The 18,604-nt window shown below is 39.1% G+C and overlaps 1 protein-coding gene across 4 annotated transcripts in view; it reads right to left on the minus strand.

Annotated features, from left to right (window-relative positions):
- kntc1 (kinetochore associated 1) overlaps positions 1–18,604 on the minus strand; it is a 36,191-nt gene that overhangs the window by 13,905 nt on the left and 3,682 nt on the right. For 3 of the 4 annotated variants that reach the window (XR_014123387.1, XM_081713466.1, XM_081713471.1), the window contains exons 11-46: positions 18,371–18,418; positions 17,579–17,692; positions 17,436–17,479; positions 16,788–16,850; positions 16,533–16,608; positions 16,301–16,426; positions 15,969–16,135; positions 14,963–15,074; positions 14,625–14,768; positions 14,199–14,255; positions 14,006–14,077; positions 13,221–13,340; positions 12,827–12,970; positions 12,521–12,616; positions 11,578–11,681; positions 10,298–10,400; positions 9,787–9,921; positions 8,685–8,801; positions 8,337–8,409; positions 8,027–8,094; positions 7,334–7,668; positions 6,927–7,099; positions 6,358–6,455; positions 6,112–6,253; positions 5,723–5,779; positions 4,389–4,552; positions 4,191–4,295; positions 3,978–4,106; positions 3,775–3,891; positions 3,469–3,578; positions 3,125–3,359; positions 2,346–2,435; positions 1,974–2,142; positions 1,218–1,276; positions 589–805; positions 56–129 (exon numbers count right to left, since the gene is read on the minus strand). Coding sequence is in view for 3 of the 4 variants with exons in the window: in XM_081713466.1 (XP_081569592.1) it covers positions 56–129; positions 589–805; positions 1,218–1,276; positions 1,974–2,142; positions 2,346–2,435; positions 3,125–3,359; positions 3,469–3,578; positions 3,775–3,891; positions 3,978–4,106; positions 4,191–4,295; positions 4,389–4,552; positions 5,723–5,779; positions 6,112–6,253; positions 6,358–6,455; positions 6,927–7,099; positions 7,334–7,668; positions 8,027–8,094; positions 8,337–8,409; positions 8,685–8,801; positions 9,787–9,921; positions 10,298–10,400; positions 11,578–11,681; positions 12,521–12,616; positions 12,827–12,970; positions 13,221–13,340; positions 14,006–14,077; positions 14,199–14,255; positions 14,625–14,768; positions 14,963–15,074; positions 15,969–16,135; positions 16,301–16,426; positions 16,533–16,608; positions 16,788–16,850; positions 17,436–17,479; positions 17,579–17,692; positions 18,371–18,418 (4,257 nt within the window). In the remaining variant the exon portion in view is untranslated. The remainder of the gene's footprint in view (positions 1–55; positions 130–588; positions 806–1,217; positions 1,277–1,973; positions 2,143–2,345; positions 2,436–3,124; positions 3,360–3,468; positions 3,579–3,774; positions 3,892–3,977; positions 4,107–4,190; positions 4,296–4,388; positions 4,553–5,722; positions 5,780–6,111; positions 6,254–6,357; positions 6,456–6,926; positions 7,100–7,333; positions 7,669–8,026; positions 8,095–8,336; positions 8,410–8,684; positions 8,802–9,786; positions 9,922–10,297; positions 10,401–11,577; positions 11,682–12,520; positions 12,617–12,826; positions 12,971–13,220; positions 13,341–14,005; positions 14,078–14,198; positions 14,256–14,624; positions 14,769–14,962; positions 15,075–15,968; positions 16,136–16,300; positions 16,427–16,532; positions 16,609–16,787; positions 16,851–17,435; positions 17,480–17,578; positions 17,693–18,370; positions 18,419–18,604) is intronic. The other variant, XM_081713468.1, reaches the window with a different exon arrangement.

Genomic DNA, 18,604 nt, shown 5'->3' on the forward strand with positions numbered 1-18,604 from the left:
AAATACTAGTCATATCTGGCTTTATTTTGTAAAGCAAATTCATATGATGACAAACCTCTAGTGTGTCAGACTTCAGCAATTTGTGTACAAGCTCCAAGCTGAATTTCAAAAACATAGTTTTCTCAGCACCTGTAAGTAGGTTATGAAAACACACACATAAAAAGACTTAAACAAATAGTAGTGTACTAAAGCCTGAAGACACTGGGAACCAGCAGACAGCCCTCAAATTTGGTTTAACCAATACACTCCCAGTATTCAGTGTCTTTAATGGCTTGTTTTAGGTTGTATAGAGGTGGAACAGATGCAAAATGTGAACAGCGAGGTGGATTACAAACACTGGCTTCAGAAAAACTGCATTAAGGTTTCTTGACCCTTTATTATGGCCTATCTGTTTAATAGGCTGTTACTATAATTAAATACTCCTAATCTGATAATCCTAAAGTGATAGTACTCCGTGTTACTAGTGTGATTATGTACTGGGTTTTTTTAGGTAGTCCTTAAAAGGCAATGAGTAATTCATAGAGATAACTTAATGTAAGGCAAACACGTTAATAAAGAGCAAATCAAAATGGGCTGTACTAGACTGACCTGACGGCAGCTCCTGGGCGAGTTTGTGGATGGTGGCTGCCGCCAGCTCTGGGTTCTGAATGCACAGGGCATGTTTGAAGAGATTCTGCACTACTGTGGCTGACTCCCTGCTGGGGCTAGGACCCTGGGCACGCCTGCTCTGGTCCAAGAGCAAGGGCATCAGACAGCTCTTGAAAACATGGTTCACTGTCAGGACATAAAGTTTATCCAAGCTAACCTGCATAAAAACAACAAAAGGAAGAGCACTTTTCATATTTTGAAATGACTAAAACATGACAAAAATGAGTAGCATTACTGATCATGCGGTATGGCTAGGAAGTAGTCATTTATTCTTCCCTGTCAGAAAGACAAAAGGAAGCCTCTGTCCCCACAATGCAATGTTAAATATCAAAATAAAACTCAAGATCCAATTTTACTCAAACGGTAATAAACAGAAAAAACACAACTCATTTAAGTAAGGACTATTACTAATTGAAGTTACATATTTAGTGAATTAAAGCCAGCAAGAGAGTAAACATGGATTTTACTTTGAGAGACATTTCAAGTAATGACTTCAGAAGACTTAAAAAGTATATTGTCCTTATATAAACCAATGTGCACATGCTAATAGTGTGATGATATCATCTCACCTTCATGAGTTTGGATATGAGGAGCAATGTGGGTAAGGTCTCCTCATTAAGCTCAGGAGCTGTAAACACACACACAGACAAGTAAACACACAAACATACACCAGAGGCAAAAGCAGTTTATTCAACTTGTCATTTTCAACAACAGTACTACATATATTTGTTTGATATAAAACATTCCATAAGCACAAACGTATGGAATGAGTAAGTTAAGGAAAAAAATGAAAGTGGCATTATGACAATGAAACAAATGAAGGTGAGACAATTGTAATCTCTTATAGCTATACAAAACCATGATTAACATTTAATATCAATATTAATTAAAAAGAGGTTACAAAACTTTTCAAATGCAAGCATGTAAAACTAAGCATGCATAAATAATGAGTAGAACCATGAAGCCATAGAAGAAAATCATCATCAGTTTAAATAATTGTTATTAATTATTTGTTTTGGTTTCCTATAATGGTCTGTGACTAAAGGGGATTTTATTTAACCTATTACCACAATATCCTTTCCAAGTCAAACAAGTTAGCTGGGGTTAGATTCTGGATGGAAACTACTGCGCCAAGCTAAAACAGAACTGTATTTCATGCACATTATACAAACAAATTCACAAGAGCGTCGATATTCAGATATTAATTTGAACACTGGATACTGTATTAAGTTCTTGTTTGAGAATCTGAAAGGGTCTAAAGAGAATAAAATTGCATTCAAACGACCACCAAGACTAAGAGAACCCCTTCTAATATTGATACTCACAAATAATCTTCCAGAAGTAGAGGTTGGTCTGGAGAAGAAGATGGAACGGCAAGCGCGTGTAGGCAAGTGGAGTGGATTCCAGAGTGTTCTCCAGAAGATAAGTGTTCTCCAGGTCAGTAGGGGGAGAAATGCGTTTGTGTGACTTCAGGTGTTGGAGCAATCCCATCATCTGTATTATGATGAAGAAAAATATATTGGTAGAGGTCATTTATAACTCCATAAGCACATGGAGTTATAACCATAATTAATATTAATATTAACCATATTAACACAGAAATAGCTATTTTTATAAGCATACACAGCTATTTTTAGAAGCATAAACAGACTCTTAAGCCATGTAAAGGAATCTACCAAAACAAAAAAAGCCTTTACCTGACTGAGTGGTAAGAGGGTGGTACTTTCATCAGCAATCTGAATGGTTTTAAGAACTCTTTCAATCCTCTCATAGTTGTATGGATTCAGCTGAAAAAGAGAGAAAGAAAGCAAAAGAAAATGGAAAGAAAGGGAAAAGCAGGCAGATGGACAGGCATGCTGAATGAAAAGCAGATAAGCAGTCACCGTGCTATTTCACATTCACCATCTCGCTAAAAACCACTGGCATACTGTATGAGAGGCAATAATAATGAAAGCACTTTGAGGTCAGCAGGAACACACATTAGCAAGGGGAAGCGCTCGTTCACAGGCTAGGTGCAAAGTCGACACTTCTGCCCTTTGTCAAATGTACATTTTAGCTGAAATAGTCATTTAGCTCACATATCACAAACTTCTCCAGTTTCTTTCTCTTCACCATAAGCCTCACACACTCCAATTTACTTACTGTATACTGTTCAAACTTTGGCTCTATTCCTTAGAAATCATTTAATGTGTAATTATAAATGTTTACTGGCATAAAGCTCCTGAGTAGAGCAAGAGTCTCAGATGTGAGACTCTTGGTATCTAGTGTGGCATGCAATGGGTAAGTAAGCACAATACATTCCCTTCTACTGTTCAAAATTGTTTTAATCATTCCATCTTAACATATTAATTGGTGCTGTGTCTTCATCACTGGTGTTAATCGTTAAAAAGTTAAAAATTAGTGGGGGGGTTTTAAAAAAAAAGAAACCAGGTTTAAAACAAAAGTGGATGTACTCCATGTTGACAGTGTGGCTCACCTTGGTCAGTGCTGTGTGCAGACTTATGACCAGATCTCTGGTGCAGCTCAGTTGAGGAACAATCTGCAGGGCATGCTCCAGTATGTCTTTGTGCGCTAGTTCCAATTCCTCATCCCCCTGCGGCAATTGGGTGTCACCAGCAAAAACATCAGCTGGCTTGAACTCTCTGTCCTCTTGTAGCAACAAGGTGGTGATGTAGAGACTGAGGGCAGAGTCACCGTCCAAGCCGTATGTGCTATAAAGCAGACGGACAAACTGATTCAGCAATCCATTCATACATTCTGTTAATTGCAAATAAAAATTTGAGAGCGTGCCCTTAACGGATTAATGTGGGAAAGTCTCACTTGCAGTACTCCTTTAAGATCTCAGCAGTGATGTTTTTGTTCTTTACCAGTACTGGAATTAAGTTCCTCTTAGTCTCTGAACACTGTCTAAACACAGACTGAATAGAAACCTGGCAAAACAAAACAAAACAAAAAACAAACAAACAATCAAACAAACAAAAAAGACAGTGGATGCACATTCAATGCATTCTCAAGGTAATATGCCAAGTGACAACCTAACAGATTCAATATTATTGTGAAAAACCATGCAGATTCAGATGTTCTTAGAAAAGTAAAACAAATTATAAACATTTCCTTAAAACCAACCCCAAGTTTCCCAAGCTTAATGCCCCATTTGGCATCTGTGATGACCAACAAGAACAACTTCTTCTCTTGTTCATCATGATACAGGGAGCAGAAATGAGCGCCAACCATGGCAACAGCCTGACAAGAACAACAGAAGGAAGTGGATTAATAAGCCAAAGACAAAGGAAGTGATCACAGGCTTATAAACTAACAATGGGTCTTACCATGATCTTGTCATAGTTTTGCCAAGCGCTGGTAATTATTTTCCACAGTATATCCATAACTTCAGATTTACACAACATGGTGCAAAGTCCAATGGCCAAGTCACAGTCTATCACTCTCCAGCTTAGAACCTATCAAATATTTTAAAAAATAAATAATAACATTTCATAAATATTAAAACAATTAATTATTCATTCCATTTTGAATGTACTAACCTTATGTAACAAGGAGACCACGACCGTTCTGACAGAAGCGAGAGCCGTCTTCTCTATTGCATCAAGTGTCTGTTTGTCTCGGACTAAACAGCTGTTTGTATGAAGCTGAAGAAAAGAAATTAAGTAGAAAAAATTCAGTCAGATTCGTCTTCTCTATATAACATTTTCCTATGAACTAGACCGGAAGCTCAGTCAAACCTTCATGCTCAGGTTGATGTCCATGTTGTTGGAGACGAAGTGCTGTAGGATGGAGCCGTACGACTCCATCAGGAGCCTGAGAGCCAGCTCCAGCTGGCTGCACTCCTGCAGGCTCTGTAGCATCGTGGCCATGGGTGCCAACAGAGGACGGACAAAGTCTGTGCCTAGATCAACACAGAAGGAAAACGTTTTTAATTTACCCTAAGGAATATAGGACTGTATGTGACTATCTGTCTGTATATGACTTGGACTGAGCTTCAGACTAACCCCCCCCGCACAATTCTCAGACCATGTGAAGCAAGAGCTTCTGGTCTGAGGAAATTAAAATTTAACTATTTTGCCACAATTCCCAGTGGTATGTACCAAGGAACCAGTGCACTGTGCACCACTCCATTAAAATCGCACGGTCAAACATAGTGGTGGCAGTATCGTGCTGCGGGAACGTTTGCCTGTGACAGGGTCTAGGAGGCTAGCCAGAGTAGATGGATGCATAAAAATCTAGATATTTATATAGATAAATATTTTTATATTTCTTTTAAATTTATTTTATAAATATTTTCCAGAGGGACCAAAATTTCAGGCTGGTGTGAAGGTTTATATTTCAAGGAGACCCAAAGCACACTGCCGAGAAAATACAGAAAAAGCTTTGAGAGCTCTTCGGAGAGACCTGAAAATGACTGTGCAGCTACGCTTTCCATCCAACCTAGCTGAGCTTGAAGGAAGAATGGGACAGCCTTTCAACAGAAAGGTGTGCTAAGCTTGTAGGATCAATCCTAAGAACCCCTGAGACTGTCACTGTCACTGCTGCAAAAAAGCTTTAGCCAACTTTATCCATTAGTATTCCTTGTGCATGTCTGCATACTTGGCCAATAAACCGGATTCTTACAGTAAGCGATGGGTCTGAATACTTAAGTAAATTGAATATATTAGTTTCTTACTTTTAATACATTAACAACATATTTCAAAACATAAAAATGTGGAAAACCTGAAAGGGACTAAAACATCAAATCAGTGTGTGCCTTACTCTAAAACGTCTAAGAGTAGGCACCCTTCCAGATGTCTATTCCACCATCACTCACTGACCCTACATGGCATATCCATGGCATATTACACTATTGTATCATGACACACATACCAGTTAATCAAGTACTTAACATATCTTATTATTCTATTAGAGACAGGTTAGATGTTAGAGGTATTATTCTATTAAAAACAGACATCCTGCCAGTGAAAGCAATTACTCTCAATCAATTATAACCTAATAATGACAATTAATGTAATTAATGAAAATTAACATTAGGCATGAAACATGACGGCTTCATGAATGGACGTACCTTCCTGACGAGCACAATATGACAAACATGAGCAGCCCAGGGGAGGAAGGGTCGAGTCTGGAGAGCAGAAGAGAGAGAAACACAATGTGATTTCATGTTGTGTCAAACATAACAGCAATATAGAGCAGTCTGATATAAGCCAAATCATAAAAGATGAAATACAAAACCATAATGAAATCTCAAAGACAACCTTCAACAAAATATGCAGAAAAACATTACTGCCATCATAACTATGTATGCTGACCAGCTGAAATAGTTTTCTTATGTGCTTAAGCAATCTAAGCTCTAATGTGTCACAGCTGGCAAAAAGTGTGGTGCTGTCTCGATTATGCTTTTTCCTGGTAGAAAAGCTGGTGTGTTCCTGGTGTGTATCCTGGTAGAAAAGCTACCTGAGAGAGGCAGAAGGCTGTTGGTGATCTTATACTGCACTGGGAGGACTGAGAGCGGATCGAGCACAATGCCATCCTCATTGAAGACATCCTGGAGACTGGACTCGGTGTAGGCAACTTCCTCACCACTCAACACAGTATCCTGAACATGCGTGGTATTATTTAAAGAAATTATTTTATTTAAAAAAATAAGATAAAAGAAAATAGAAAAAGAGCATCACAAACTGGCATCTGGCAGACATATACCTTTGCAACAAAGCCGTAGTCATCGATCTGACACTGTCGGTAAACATCAGCAGCCCCTCTGGTGCTTTTGCACAGCTCCACACAGTCAAGTAGCAGATCTGTGTCACAGAGATGGACTCCATCAGCTAAACCCATGCACACCAACAGTCGGCAGTCTCAACAGTACACAGATAGGAATGAATAGATGCATTTATAGGGCCTCTGGATGTAGGGATTGTAAAATGTATAACCTAGAAAATCTTGAAAAGTAATAGTGGAAAAAATAATGAATCATTTGTATTAGCTAAAGAACCTGATTTTGAAAAACATAGTTCTTAAATTATAGGAAGGAGTTATAATTTTAGAAGCATCCAAGCCATATCCAAGCCAACTGGAACCAAGTATTAATTTATCCTAGTACTTATACTGTAAGCAAATACTTTCATTAGAGAAAGCACGGCAGATGTGTAGGTGTAAATAAAACCTCGCTGTCACAGTTCCACTCTGCAACAGGCCATTAATGTGTTATTCACAGAGCGCAAGAACCAGAAAACATTTGACAAGTTTCATTCCAGTAAAGGCCCAGGTACCAGAGTGGCAGATAGTGATGGCCTGACAGGCCAGCTTGTGGATGAGGCCTGGGAGGTCGACTCTCTCGGGCAGCACCATTGGGACGTTGTCTTCCAGCATCTGGCAGAGGCGCTGGGCTGTGCTGAAGAGTACCCGGCCTGTACTGGAGTTGGGATGATGCTGGTACAGCTCACTAGAGCGGAAGAGAGGGAACACTTACCAGTTATTGCAGTCTAGGCCATTCAGAAGCATTCTGTATTGACAAGAAACACTGGATTCCCTGGCGATCCTGATGTGTAGGGTAGTAGGACCCCCCCCTTTTATGAAGCTTGGTCTCCTGGCCAAAGTATCTAATTCATCTGGTGGTTTCCTTCTGGAATGTGAATTCTAACCACAGCAGCTTTATTAAAATTACCCTTACCCTTACCTGAGGATTTTAAGGGCCTTCTCCACATTACCAGCATCTAAAGCTCTCACTGCCAGGTCAGCCCACAGCTCCTGTTCAGTCCTCTGAAGGTGCCTTGCCAGTCTGTAGAGGCCGGACTCTGTGGAGAGTGTCCTGGTTTTGCCGTCAGGGTCGTTGGCCACTGCTGCTTTGGCCTTGCTCTCTACTGTACTGCTGACGGCCTTGTCAGGGTGCTTTTTCCTGGAATGGCGCCAGGCTCGTGTGTTTTCATATGCAGTGATGAGCTGCTGGTTGAACTGCTGCCGTACTGCTGGGTCTTCATACTCCTCAGGGGTGAGGAAGATGTCGAAGTCCTCCTGAGGTGCATGTGCAGGGCACCGATCAATAAACCAGTTTGTTAAAACAGTAGCAGTACCTCCACTGGGTCTCAGCTATGTGAAAACCTATTCGCTTATAGGGTTAATAGATTCCTTTCTAAAATGCAATATTCTCAAATACTTTATGTAATCTTAAGATTAGGTCCTAACTAAATTTGCTGCAAGATGTTTAGGGTTTAGGCTTTTCCATGCAGTCCAATGTCCCTGTGTGGTAAAAATAGACTGCTGTAGAACTGTAACCTACATTTTTGGGAAGCTGTTAAACATGACAGCGATGAGAAGCACTGGTGCACTTTAACCTGGCCACATCATTGCTTACAATGAAATGAAGAGTTACCTGCAAGTGAGCAATGGCTGTGAACATTTTCAGGTTGTTCTCACATCCCATCCTCTTTAAGGCATCATCTGTGAAAGGAACAAGCTGACTTTAGCTACAATCGTAGTAAAGATAAGGGAAAACTTACCACCCTATTACAGTTACGCATGAAAGGCCCACAAAGGAATCACTACACTTGGATGGCATGCCAGGTTCTGGGAAAGACCAGAAATTGTGTGTACCAGCCATGGTGCCAATTGGACAGCTCCTGATTAGCTTTAAGTACTATTAAAAGTGTCAAAAGTAAAATTGTGGTCCATAAATTTCTCACCTCTCTGAATGCTGTGCAGGTATCTCAGTGCCTCTACCATCGTCTGGGCAACTCGCATCTGTAGCTCCTTCAGCTGTTGAATGCAAGTGGCTGTTTGTAAATCTTAGAGGTGCATACATTTAAAACATCCTGCAAGCCTCTGCTAAGAAGCAGTCCACAATAGGAACTTGCTCTGAGAAAGAAACAGCCTAGTCTGTTGGGTAGTCAAAGCTTGATTTTTGACATTTTAACGTTTCACATAATGCAATAATATTTATGGACAAACACTCATTGCACTCTTTAGCCATCACCACCCCCACCTACTCCACACCACCTCAGTAATGGTCTACCCCACCCCCTCCACACCACCTCAGTGTTAGTCTGCTTGGCCTGCAGCTGGAATCTTGCCCAGCTTGCGAGTCGTTCAATCACAAGTGATGCCTCAGCTGGTGGCATCTTCTTCAACTGTGCTATACACTTCTCCCTCTGGAAATAAAAAACACACTGAAGATGGAAATTCACATGGTTTTACAATCTCTCTCTCTCATATATATATATATATATACATTTTTCCTATATACACTCTATTAGGAACACCTGAACACCAGCTTATTCATGTAATTATCACATCAACCAATCATGTGATAGCAGCATAATACATATTATGCCAGCAGGGGTCAGGAGCTTCAGTTAAATGTTCACATCAAATATCAGAATGGGTAGAAATGTGATCCAAGTGACAGAGAGGCTGGTTTGAGTAATTCTGAAACTGATGATTCCCTGGGATTTTCATGCACAAGAGTGTCTAGAGTTTATGGTCAGTAGCATTCACGCAGAACAAAAATGTGTAGTGAACAGCAGCTTTGCAGAAATGACTTGTTGAAAGAGAAGAGAACTGACTCAAGCCGAGAGGAAGGTTACAGTAGCGCATGCATGTCCTCAAGGATCTGATACAACTACAGACCACCACACCAAGTTCCACACAGTGAGCTACAGTGGGTACAGCCTCACTGAAACAGCACAGTCAGATTAGAAAAATGCCACCTTATCTGGTGAATCTTGATTTCTGCTGCGACAGGCAGGACAACTGGGTCAGTAAACAGCCTGACTGGACCTCACCTTGCTCAGGTCAACAGTTCAGGCTGCTACTGCTGATGTAATGGTATGGGGAATGTTTCACTGTCACACACTGCACCTCCCCCAGTACTCATCAGGCATCATTTGAACTCCACAAACTGACTCACTGGGGTGTGACAGCTGAAAACTCTGCAGGAATTATGTAATGGAACAAATGCTTCCCACACTATGTAGAATCCCTGCAAGACGTATTAGGGTACTGGTTCAGTGTAATCCTAATAAAGCGGCCTGTCAGTGTATGCATGTGCATCCCTTGTACTGAAATAATTTGATAAATTTCTTAACATAATATGCTTGTAATCATAGTACAGGAAGTCTGCTGGCATTCATGTACCTCATTCAGCTCCAAAAGTTGAATGCAGTGGATATAGTGGATTTCATACAGGTTCAGTTTATAGGTGTGTGCAAGCTTCAGAGAGTCCTCCAGAGAGGTGGGCAGATTCTGCTTCAGAATGTGTCTCACCAGCATCTGTTCAAGGAGTGCACGCACGCACGCAAGCGCACGCACGCACGCACACACGCGCACACACGCACACACTGATGAACAATCTTTTCCTCGAGTCTTTATTTCTAGTACTTGCATATCTGCATCCAATGATCAATCTAGCTTGTTGAGCACGTTTACCAAGTTCAGTCTTTTAGTCTTTATTTCTTACAATAACCTATATTTAACCACAATCCAATCAAGACTGTATCTGTCATTTTATCTGTCCCTGAAAAACTCCTACACAAGAACATATGCAAGTTACATGCCAGTCATTTAGGGTATTAACACATAAGACTGGGCATAAACACATTGTTTTAGGCCAAAATAATAATAATAAAAATAAAAGTAATGCACCCACCATTGTGTCTCTCGAGTTTGAAAGTGTTACGTTGCGAATTCCATAGCATCGCAGAAGTTTCTTCATCTCCATTAAACGATAGCTCTCTCTTAAAAGCTGCTGCCTAAGAGAACACACCACCATTATTACGATACCACACCTACATACATTACACCAGGGTTTATAAAACATAATAAAAAGTCATTTTCATTTAGGCTTTTATTTATCATGACATCTCTATTTCATCGATATTGTTAGATTCTGTTGTATCCTGGTTCTATTCACAAACCAAGCAGCTGATCACCTCAGTGCAACTCCACCACTTGGCAGCAAGACATTGTTTTTAATGAATAACCATCAGTTGCTTAGATATTTCTCACCTATCCATAACAACCCCCCCTATCATGGTATAAAGGGTCAGGGTAGTTCACAGGTCATCAGAGACTGCTAAAGCGTGTCTTCATTTGGCTGATCGTATCTGAAAACAAACCTTTTCCTTCGTTATTCTATTGCCGGTGTTCACCGCAAAGTTCCCAAGGCAAACGGTGCAGAGACAATCTACGATCTGACATGCATATGACATGCACAGGTGTATTCGTTTCTAAGACAACTGCTGATGGCATTCATTACAAATTCTCAAGAGCACTACACACTGATCTGCTGCTGGTTTCAGGACAACTAAACAAACAACTAAACACAATGTGAGCAAAAATATTAAAATGTTACTATAATGCTTATGAACTTGCATTTCAACATAACCTGGTGACCTCATGTTTATCTAGGTGATTATGTCTCTATATTATTAACTAGAAAACTAACAGGTCAACAGCCAACAGCTCCATCACGGGTCAATACTTGTTTGGATGATTATTTTTAACTTAACGGCTAGCAATTCCCAAAACCTCAGATTGTCTTTTGCAACAAACATATCTCAGCACGTTGACAAGATCCAGCTACTCCAGCTCATGCTCAGGTTCATGTATTCAAAGAGTCTACTTAAGATTCAGTATGAAAGACAAGCAGTTGCCATAGCATTAGTGCTTCAATAATTACTGTTTAACACGTATCTTTAAAAGTTGAGTCTCCTTTAAAGACAAAGGATATTGACTGCCTGCTGTTTCCCCTCTTTACCATACTTACATTAGTGGTTTGATGATTAGACTGTTTAACACCAGTATCTTTAAACTTTAGGGGTTCATGAAACTAAAAAAAGGAAAAACAAGGAAAAAAGGAAAAAAACAACCAGAAAAATGACCACCATAAGGTCCTCCTCATTAGTGTTGACCTTAGTGGTTACTTACTTGGGGTGCTCCTTTTCCAGATGCTGCTGAACTAGAGTCTCTACAGTGCCATTCCATGGAACCACTGCCTTGTACATAATCTCTAGGACAGCATCCATCACCAGCTGAAATGAGCACATATGTACATCTGGGCTGTAGGACTGACTTGGTTTTAGAAATTTTAAAAAATGGTCAAAATCTAAATTACCACCACACATGCTGTACTTTTACAGTTATTCTTTAAGTGAAACTTACTGCAAAAAGGCAAAGGGCAAAGCAAGAAAAGGCTTAAACAAAAACAAACAAACAAACAAAAATAGCATGCAGCTGAAGGCATCTGTGGCCGGCATGGCCAGTTTCAGCCCTGGATACGTACTGTCCTGCAGAACTCAGCTCCCTCCAGCATTTCAGTCTCTAATATTTAGATGCAACGCAAGTGTGGAAAATTGGGGTTGGAACTAAACTTTGCAACTGTCAACATTCTAACATTGCTGAAGCCATCTTGGATAACAAGAACCCCTCACTTCCTGTTAAGGCAAAATTGTACCTGAAAGTTGCAAGTTATTCAAATGATAATTTAGATACAACTGTAAGTATATTTGAATATGTAAACTATCCATGTTATTTTACAACATTGCTTAATTAAAAATGAGATTACATAATTTATTTTAAAATGAGATTACAAAGATTATTACAAAGATAAAAGATGAGATTATATATTTTAACAAAATCGTTTGAAGCAAGTACATAAACAACAAACTTCATGTTTTTATGGTGAGGTTTTTTTTTGTTTTGTTTTTTATGGACAGTTTGTGGTGAAACTGCTTTCGATATATGCCAGCTACACTAGCCTAGACACTCCTGGCAAATCTAATAAAAGAAACACTGGACACCAAACACGTCTGGACAAGTGGAAATCTGTGGGGGTTTTTTTTGGCCAAACCTTCCCTTTAAGAAGACTTACATTGGTGTCAGTCATGCAGCGAAGCACAGCTATTGCCTTGGCCTCCCACTCAGTGAACAGAGAGGTGATCTGAGAACTACAACAGTCCAGCAAATCCTGTGAAGGAGACATGGTACAAGTTACAGCAAATATTCAAAAGGAAAAAAAAAAAAAAACTGATTATGGGCTCATGCTTTGGTACTTTTGATGTCACTATTCAAAGTGTTTTGTTGACAGAAAAAGTACAACCAAAGAACAGTGTTAAAAAAACCCCCAAAAAAACACTAAAAGAGCAGTAGAATAACTGGCTACGGGGTGGTGCGTTACCTTGATGTAGTCCAACAGGACATGATCGAGATCGAGCCTGTGCTTAAGGGTATAGGGTCTAACACTGTTCTCAATGACTGCAGGAATAAGCTCTGGGGCAAGCACTTTATCCAGCATCAGGAAAGCCATACTGCGAGTGCTTCCCTACAAATGGTACAGCACAAGTCTAATCAATTAAACAAACATCAGAGAAAGGTTTTAATTGCTCCTAATTGTTGGGGAGATATTAACTGCTTATGCTGGTTAATGCCGTCAAATGTAAATGCATGCAAATTTAATTATTGCCTGTTTTTTAAGGCTTTCTCTGAAGTGCTAAAATTAACTGTTTGTTGCTTGAACTGCATAAGCTTGAGTAAATGGCGCAAATTTAAAAAGTTATACAAGTGTACTGTACCATCTCAAAGTCAGACAGAGAGAGCCGGCAATTGTATTTCGTGTAGAGGTCACAGAGTTGTCGTAAATTTGTCACCAGTGACTGTAAATGCGCCAGCTCCTCTGTCTTACAGTCCTCAGTCTGTAAAGAACAAATTTGAGAGGAATGATAAACTAAGAAAAATATTTACAACAGACAATTGTGAAGAAAAGAGAGCAAAAGAGAGAGAGGGGCAAGTTACCAGTTTAAGAGTCTACCAGAAAACACTCCCTATATAGATATATATAAAAAACATTGCACGCAGCTGAAGGTCTCTCTCTCTCTCTCTCTCTCACTCTCACATACATACACACACACACACACACAATTAAATATATACACATTTCTTGCACAACTAACCTCTGTTCAAAATGTACCGTTTCTCTTGAAACTTTTGTACTTCAATTTTGACTTACATACATGCATACATGCATATAACTATAAGTGCCTTGACAATCCCTTTATGTTATTCCATTTTTACAAATACACTAAAAACAAAGCAAGATGTAAATAGGAAGCCATTCTCCAAATTTTGAACAATTTTACTTGGTTAGTTAACATATTTTTTATTCAAAGATGACAATAATTCTGGATACAGTGCATATCTAATTCTATCATCACTGAAGAGTATGTTTTGTATTGGAGATGCAGGGTGAGTGCTTATTAAACTCTGAAATTTCTACACCAGTCAAATAATAATAATAATAATAATAATAATAATAATTCACATGCATACATACATAAGATAAAATAGAACTAAAGATTACCAGATTACTTGACATCCAGAACGAAGGCAGACCAAGCTCCGCGAGCATGAGTCCATTCTGAGGCCAGCCATTCTGAAATGACCATGTAAATAATTATATTATAAAGACAAAGTAGAATGCTGGAGGTATAACAGCAAATAAACAAAAAAACAAATATGTAATTAATAAAAGCCTTTTACATTAACACTCTCACCTTCTCCGTTAATTCTAGATTCCTTGCACGTAGCTCCAACCATTTGGCCAGGATTCTCTAATGAACAGATATTTTAGATTAATACGTAGTCACTTAAAAGAAAGTTTTGTTGAGTTTTTCAGTTTGAGTCATAACATTTTTTAACAAACATTTTAAACAAAAGCTAAATTAAGTGCAACTTGTGTGAAGGAAGTTGCGTGAGCTTTTGGATGCCTATGATTGGCCAATGTTGCTGTTATTGATAGGGGAGAGACTGTAGACCACCCGCCCCTTCTCAAGAGCGCAGCCAATTTTGCTCTCTCAGGCTCCTGGCAGCAGATGGCTGTGGCATCACTGGGGACCAAACTTGTGATCTCTGCGATCACGTTTCTGTTTCACCAGTAAGGAGCCCTCCAGTGTCCATGTTCAGGACATCAGCCATCGTACCTGGCCTTTCGGCAAGACTCTCCATGTGAAGGGGACCACCACACCCTTTAACCAGATGCCAAGGTCCTGTGATGAGATGTCTGATGGGATAGAGCTCAACAAAGCATGCATGGATCCTTCATCAAATTCAGCTGCCAACTCTCCCTAAAAAAGACATTCTATAGTTGCATACAGTAGACACAAGATAATGCACTCTTGAAGTTAAACATCAGGACATAAAGAAATCATGATGACTTGTGGTTGAGCATATATGCCAATGAGCACCAAGAACATTTATCAGCACTGATCGATTGATTTTTTTTTAAAAAGTGGAGGAACCTTAAGAAAGCAAGTTTTACCTCATGTCGAAGCCAAAGGTATTGTGCTCTGCTGAGGTGCCCCTCCCTCAGATGTACGAGTATATCTTTTAGGTAGTTTGAGCTGTTCAGGAACTCAATCCAGGAGACACCACTAAAAAAATGTATGCAAAATATTAAACAGAGAAAGAATTTTACTAAAATGATGAGGAACTTAGATTTCAACATAAACATGAGGTCACCAGGTTATCTAGGTGATTATGTCTCTAGGTTATTAACTAGAGAACTAACAGGTCAACAGCCAAGAGCTGATTCACTGGCTAATATTTGTTTTGATGATTATTTTTAACTTAATGGCCTAGCACATCCCAACACCTCAGACTGTCTTTTGCCACAAACATATCTCAGCACACTGACAAGATCCAGCTACTCCAGCTCATTTACTCAGAGTCTACTTAAGATTCAGAATGAAAAACAAACAGCTGCCATAGCATTAGTGCTTCAATAATTAGACTGTTTAACAGGCATCTTTAAAAGTTGTCTCCTTTAAAGACAAAGGATATTGGCTGCCTGCTGTTTCCCTTCCTTACCATAATACACTTGACATGATTCAGCAAGGTAATGTGCATAACCACAACTAAAGTCTATTAAAACGCTTACACAGAGACACAAAAGTTTCTGAAGTTAAAGGAGGATGCTGTGGCTAGGTGTACAAAATATCATGCATCTAATTTTAGTTGTATCCGATTGTACTTCATACAACTGTATTACAACCATTTGGGAAAGAAAACCTGGTATTCATAAATTTCAAGTAATTTCAACAGTTCACTTATGCTTACCTGCTTATATAAAACATCATTTGAATAAATATTAAAAATAAATAAATGAATAAATACACCTGGTTACCAGCAAGTGTAATGGAACTTGACTGATCATCTAAGCACAGACCCACCAAATCTGCTGGGTGCAGATTTCTGCCGTTAATCACAGCCTGAGGACGCCAGAGCACAAATATGAATTATTCTAATGATTAGCAATTGTAACTTACTTAAAGTTGTCTGAGCCATAGAGGTTGCAGAAGGTGGCGAGCTTGGCCAGCGCTGTTTGGCTGTGGGACGATGGGAAGCGGGTTGCAGCATAATTCAGCATCTCCTCGGCCGTGCTGAGGGTGGGCCAGAAGGCACTGAGGCAGTACTGTACCACATACTGCTCATCCTAGTATAAAAGAACAGGGAGGTGAACAAAAACATTCACGCTACCAGTGCTACAGCATATTTACATGTAGGTTTAATTAGGTTTATCCTAGTTGGTTAATTCGATTTGTTCCAGACAGTAAAATAATCATCAGGTTGGTTTAATTCAGTTCATTCGAGACAGTACCATAATCTTCATCAAGTTGGTTTTGGCCTCCTCAACAAGTTCCGCCCACACATCTTTGCTTTGCTCGGTGACAGATACTGAGGCGAGCTTTTCCAGTACAAAGTCCAACTTCACTTTATACACCAGCTTAAAAACATTAAAAGGGAGAACTGACCACACAGAACCTTACAGAAATAGGCAAGAAACCTGTAAAAAGAGAAAACAAAAAGAGAGAAATAATTTTGAAATGTACCTCAACATCAAGCTCAAAGGCTATTGCGAACTTCTCTGCTTCTTCAAATTTGTGTTTGTAGAGAAGTCTGTTCAATCTGAAGGGGAAGAAATGAGAGACATTAATTGAACGCATATGTAACTGATGTCCACTGCCTTTAACTTGCCTTTAAACATATTATTCTCAAAATGTTAGGGGTGCACAGCAAGTGAGTAGAGGTTTACAAAAAAATAACCAACAAAAGTGACTTAAAATCCCCTCATCACGTTTTCATACCTGTTCTCTGGCAGGGCCTCTGTGAATCCTCTCAGGACCAAGCTAAAGGCTGGTCCTTCAGGACTGATTTTAGAGAGACAAAAAATTATTACAAAAAGGTTTGTCTGACTGGAAGTTAATAACATTTAAAAAACAAAATCAGTTCAGAATATCTTAGACACATATTACAGACATTAAAACTACTTTCATTGCCACCTGAACAAAGTGTGGTAAAGTCTGTATTATGAGTATCTTACAATTACACTTGTTCTTCCTTCCATGTTTAGCAGCCACATGCGGACACTGTCAGCGAACTACCCTACGCTCTCACAAAGCTAGATGATGCTACAATAATGGAAACAACTGCACCAATACGAACATAATGCGTAAAAGCACCAATTTCAGTGTGAAAAACGTGGGACTTCAGTAGCTAGAACAAGTTATTTCAATTTAAAGAATATATACACATTTAATCTCAGACAAGGTATGTACTGTGTAGAAACAATTAGACAGTCTACCATAAATGTTGTATTACCAATTTAGTTTTTAAATTATTAAATGAAACCAAAATAAAAGACAATGCAGCACCTGCTCCTACTGAAAGTTTAAGTGCATCAGAAAACCACCTCAATGCATTCAGGAAACAATAACACACTGTTTCCATCTTACCTCTTGGAATGATCAGAAACACCCTCCAGCAAATAGAGGACATCCTAAATATAAAGAATATAAGAACTTATTTACAAAAAACTCCCATATCAGTCTGAGAAATAAAACAATAAAAGATATTCTGGCTGTGGCGTTAATCTTACCATACTAATGTCTTTCTGTACCAGTGATGACAGTGCCGAGACCTCCAGAGAGTACAGAACATTCATCGTGGGAAGGGACTGAACCAAGACCTTGCGGGATGAACCGAGATGAGGCTAACACCAAACGAAACAAAGGTTTCAACAGAAATATTTAGCCATATTGTTTACATAAGAACTAGACAATGTGAAAGAACATGATTTTGAATCTTAACATGAGACAAAGATATCAATACTTGGGCATCTTAATCTAAGTGCACTGTATTATATATTGTATATCTTAATCCAAGTGTACAGTACTGTTTGTTTATCACTTTTTAAAAATTTATTCGCTCTGACTGGGACCAAAGCAAACATTCTGAAGTGCCTGTTGTATACAGAAAACAAAAAAACAAACATGGACAATATTCCTATCAGTGTTTGAGATATTTTAGACTTATGTCTATGCTTGTCATATGACTGATTTCATGGTTGCCATGCTAGGTACATTTAAAATGTGCTATATACACAGGCTCCTTACAAATAGGAAGCAGCTGCATTTCTAACTGGTTCATTCATTTCTCAGACAAATCTCAAATCAGTGTTTCATGTGAAAAATACATCACCCTGATGTTATCTGAGGTTATGCTTGTAGAAATGACTGCTTGCTGACATCTTAATACAGGGAACATGTTTCAAGCCATTTTATAATGTTCTATATTTTTTGACAAAAGAAAAACTGTAGGCAAAAGACAGTGCTGGACCTATAACAAAGAACATCCAAATAAGATGCAGCATAATCCAACAGACACACACCTCACTCTCAATTGCAGTCAAGGTCATGATCTTCATACTGGTGCCCTCCTGCCTATATAACGTAAAATGAACCAAATGAGCGTCAATCCACATCAAAAGATTCAGACACCAGCACAAACATTTTAACAATTATTGTGTTATAAGTAATTAATCTAAGAAAAAAAAAAAATGACAGCAGGCATTGTTGTGAGGGTTGAGTGATGGATTCCTAGATGCATTGCCATAGCTGCCTCT

Source organism: Electrophorus electricus, chromosome 1 (assembly GCF_041902795.1).
Source record: "Electrophorus electricus isolate QZ-2024a chromosome 1, ASM4190279v1, whole genome shotgun sequence".
Lineage (NCBI taxonomy): Eukaryota > Metazoa > Chordata > Actinopteri > Gymnotiformes > Gymnotidae > Electrophorus > Electrophorus electricus.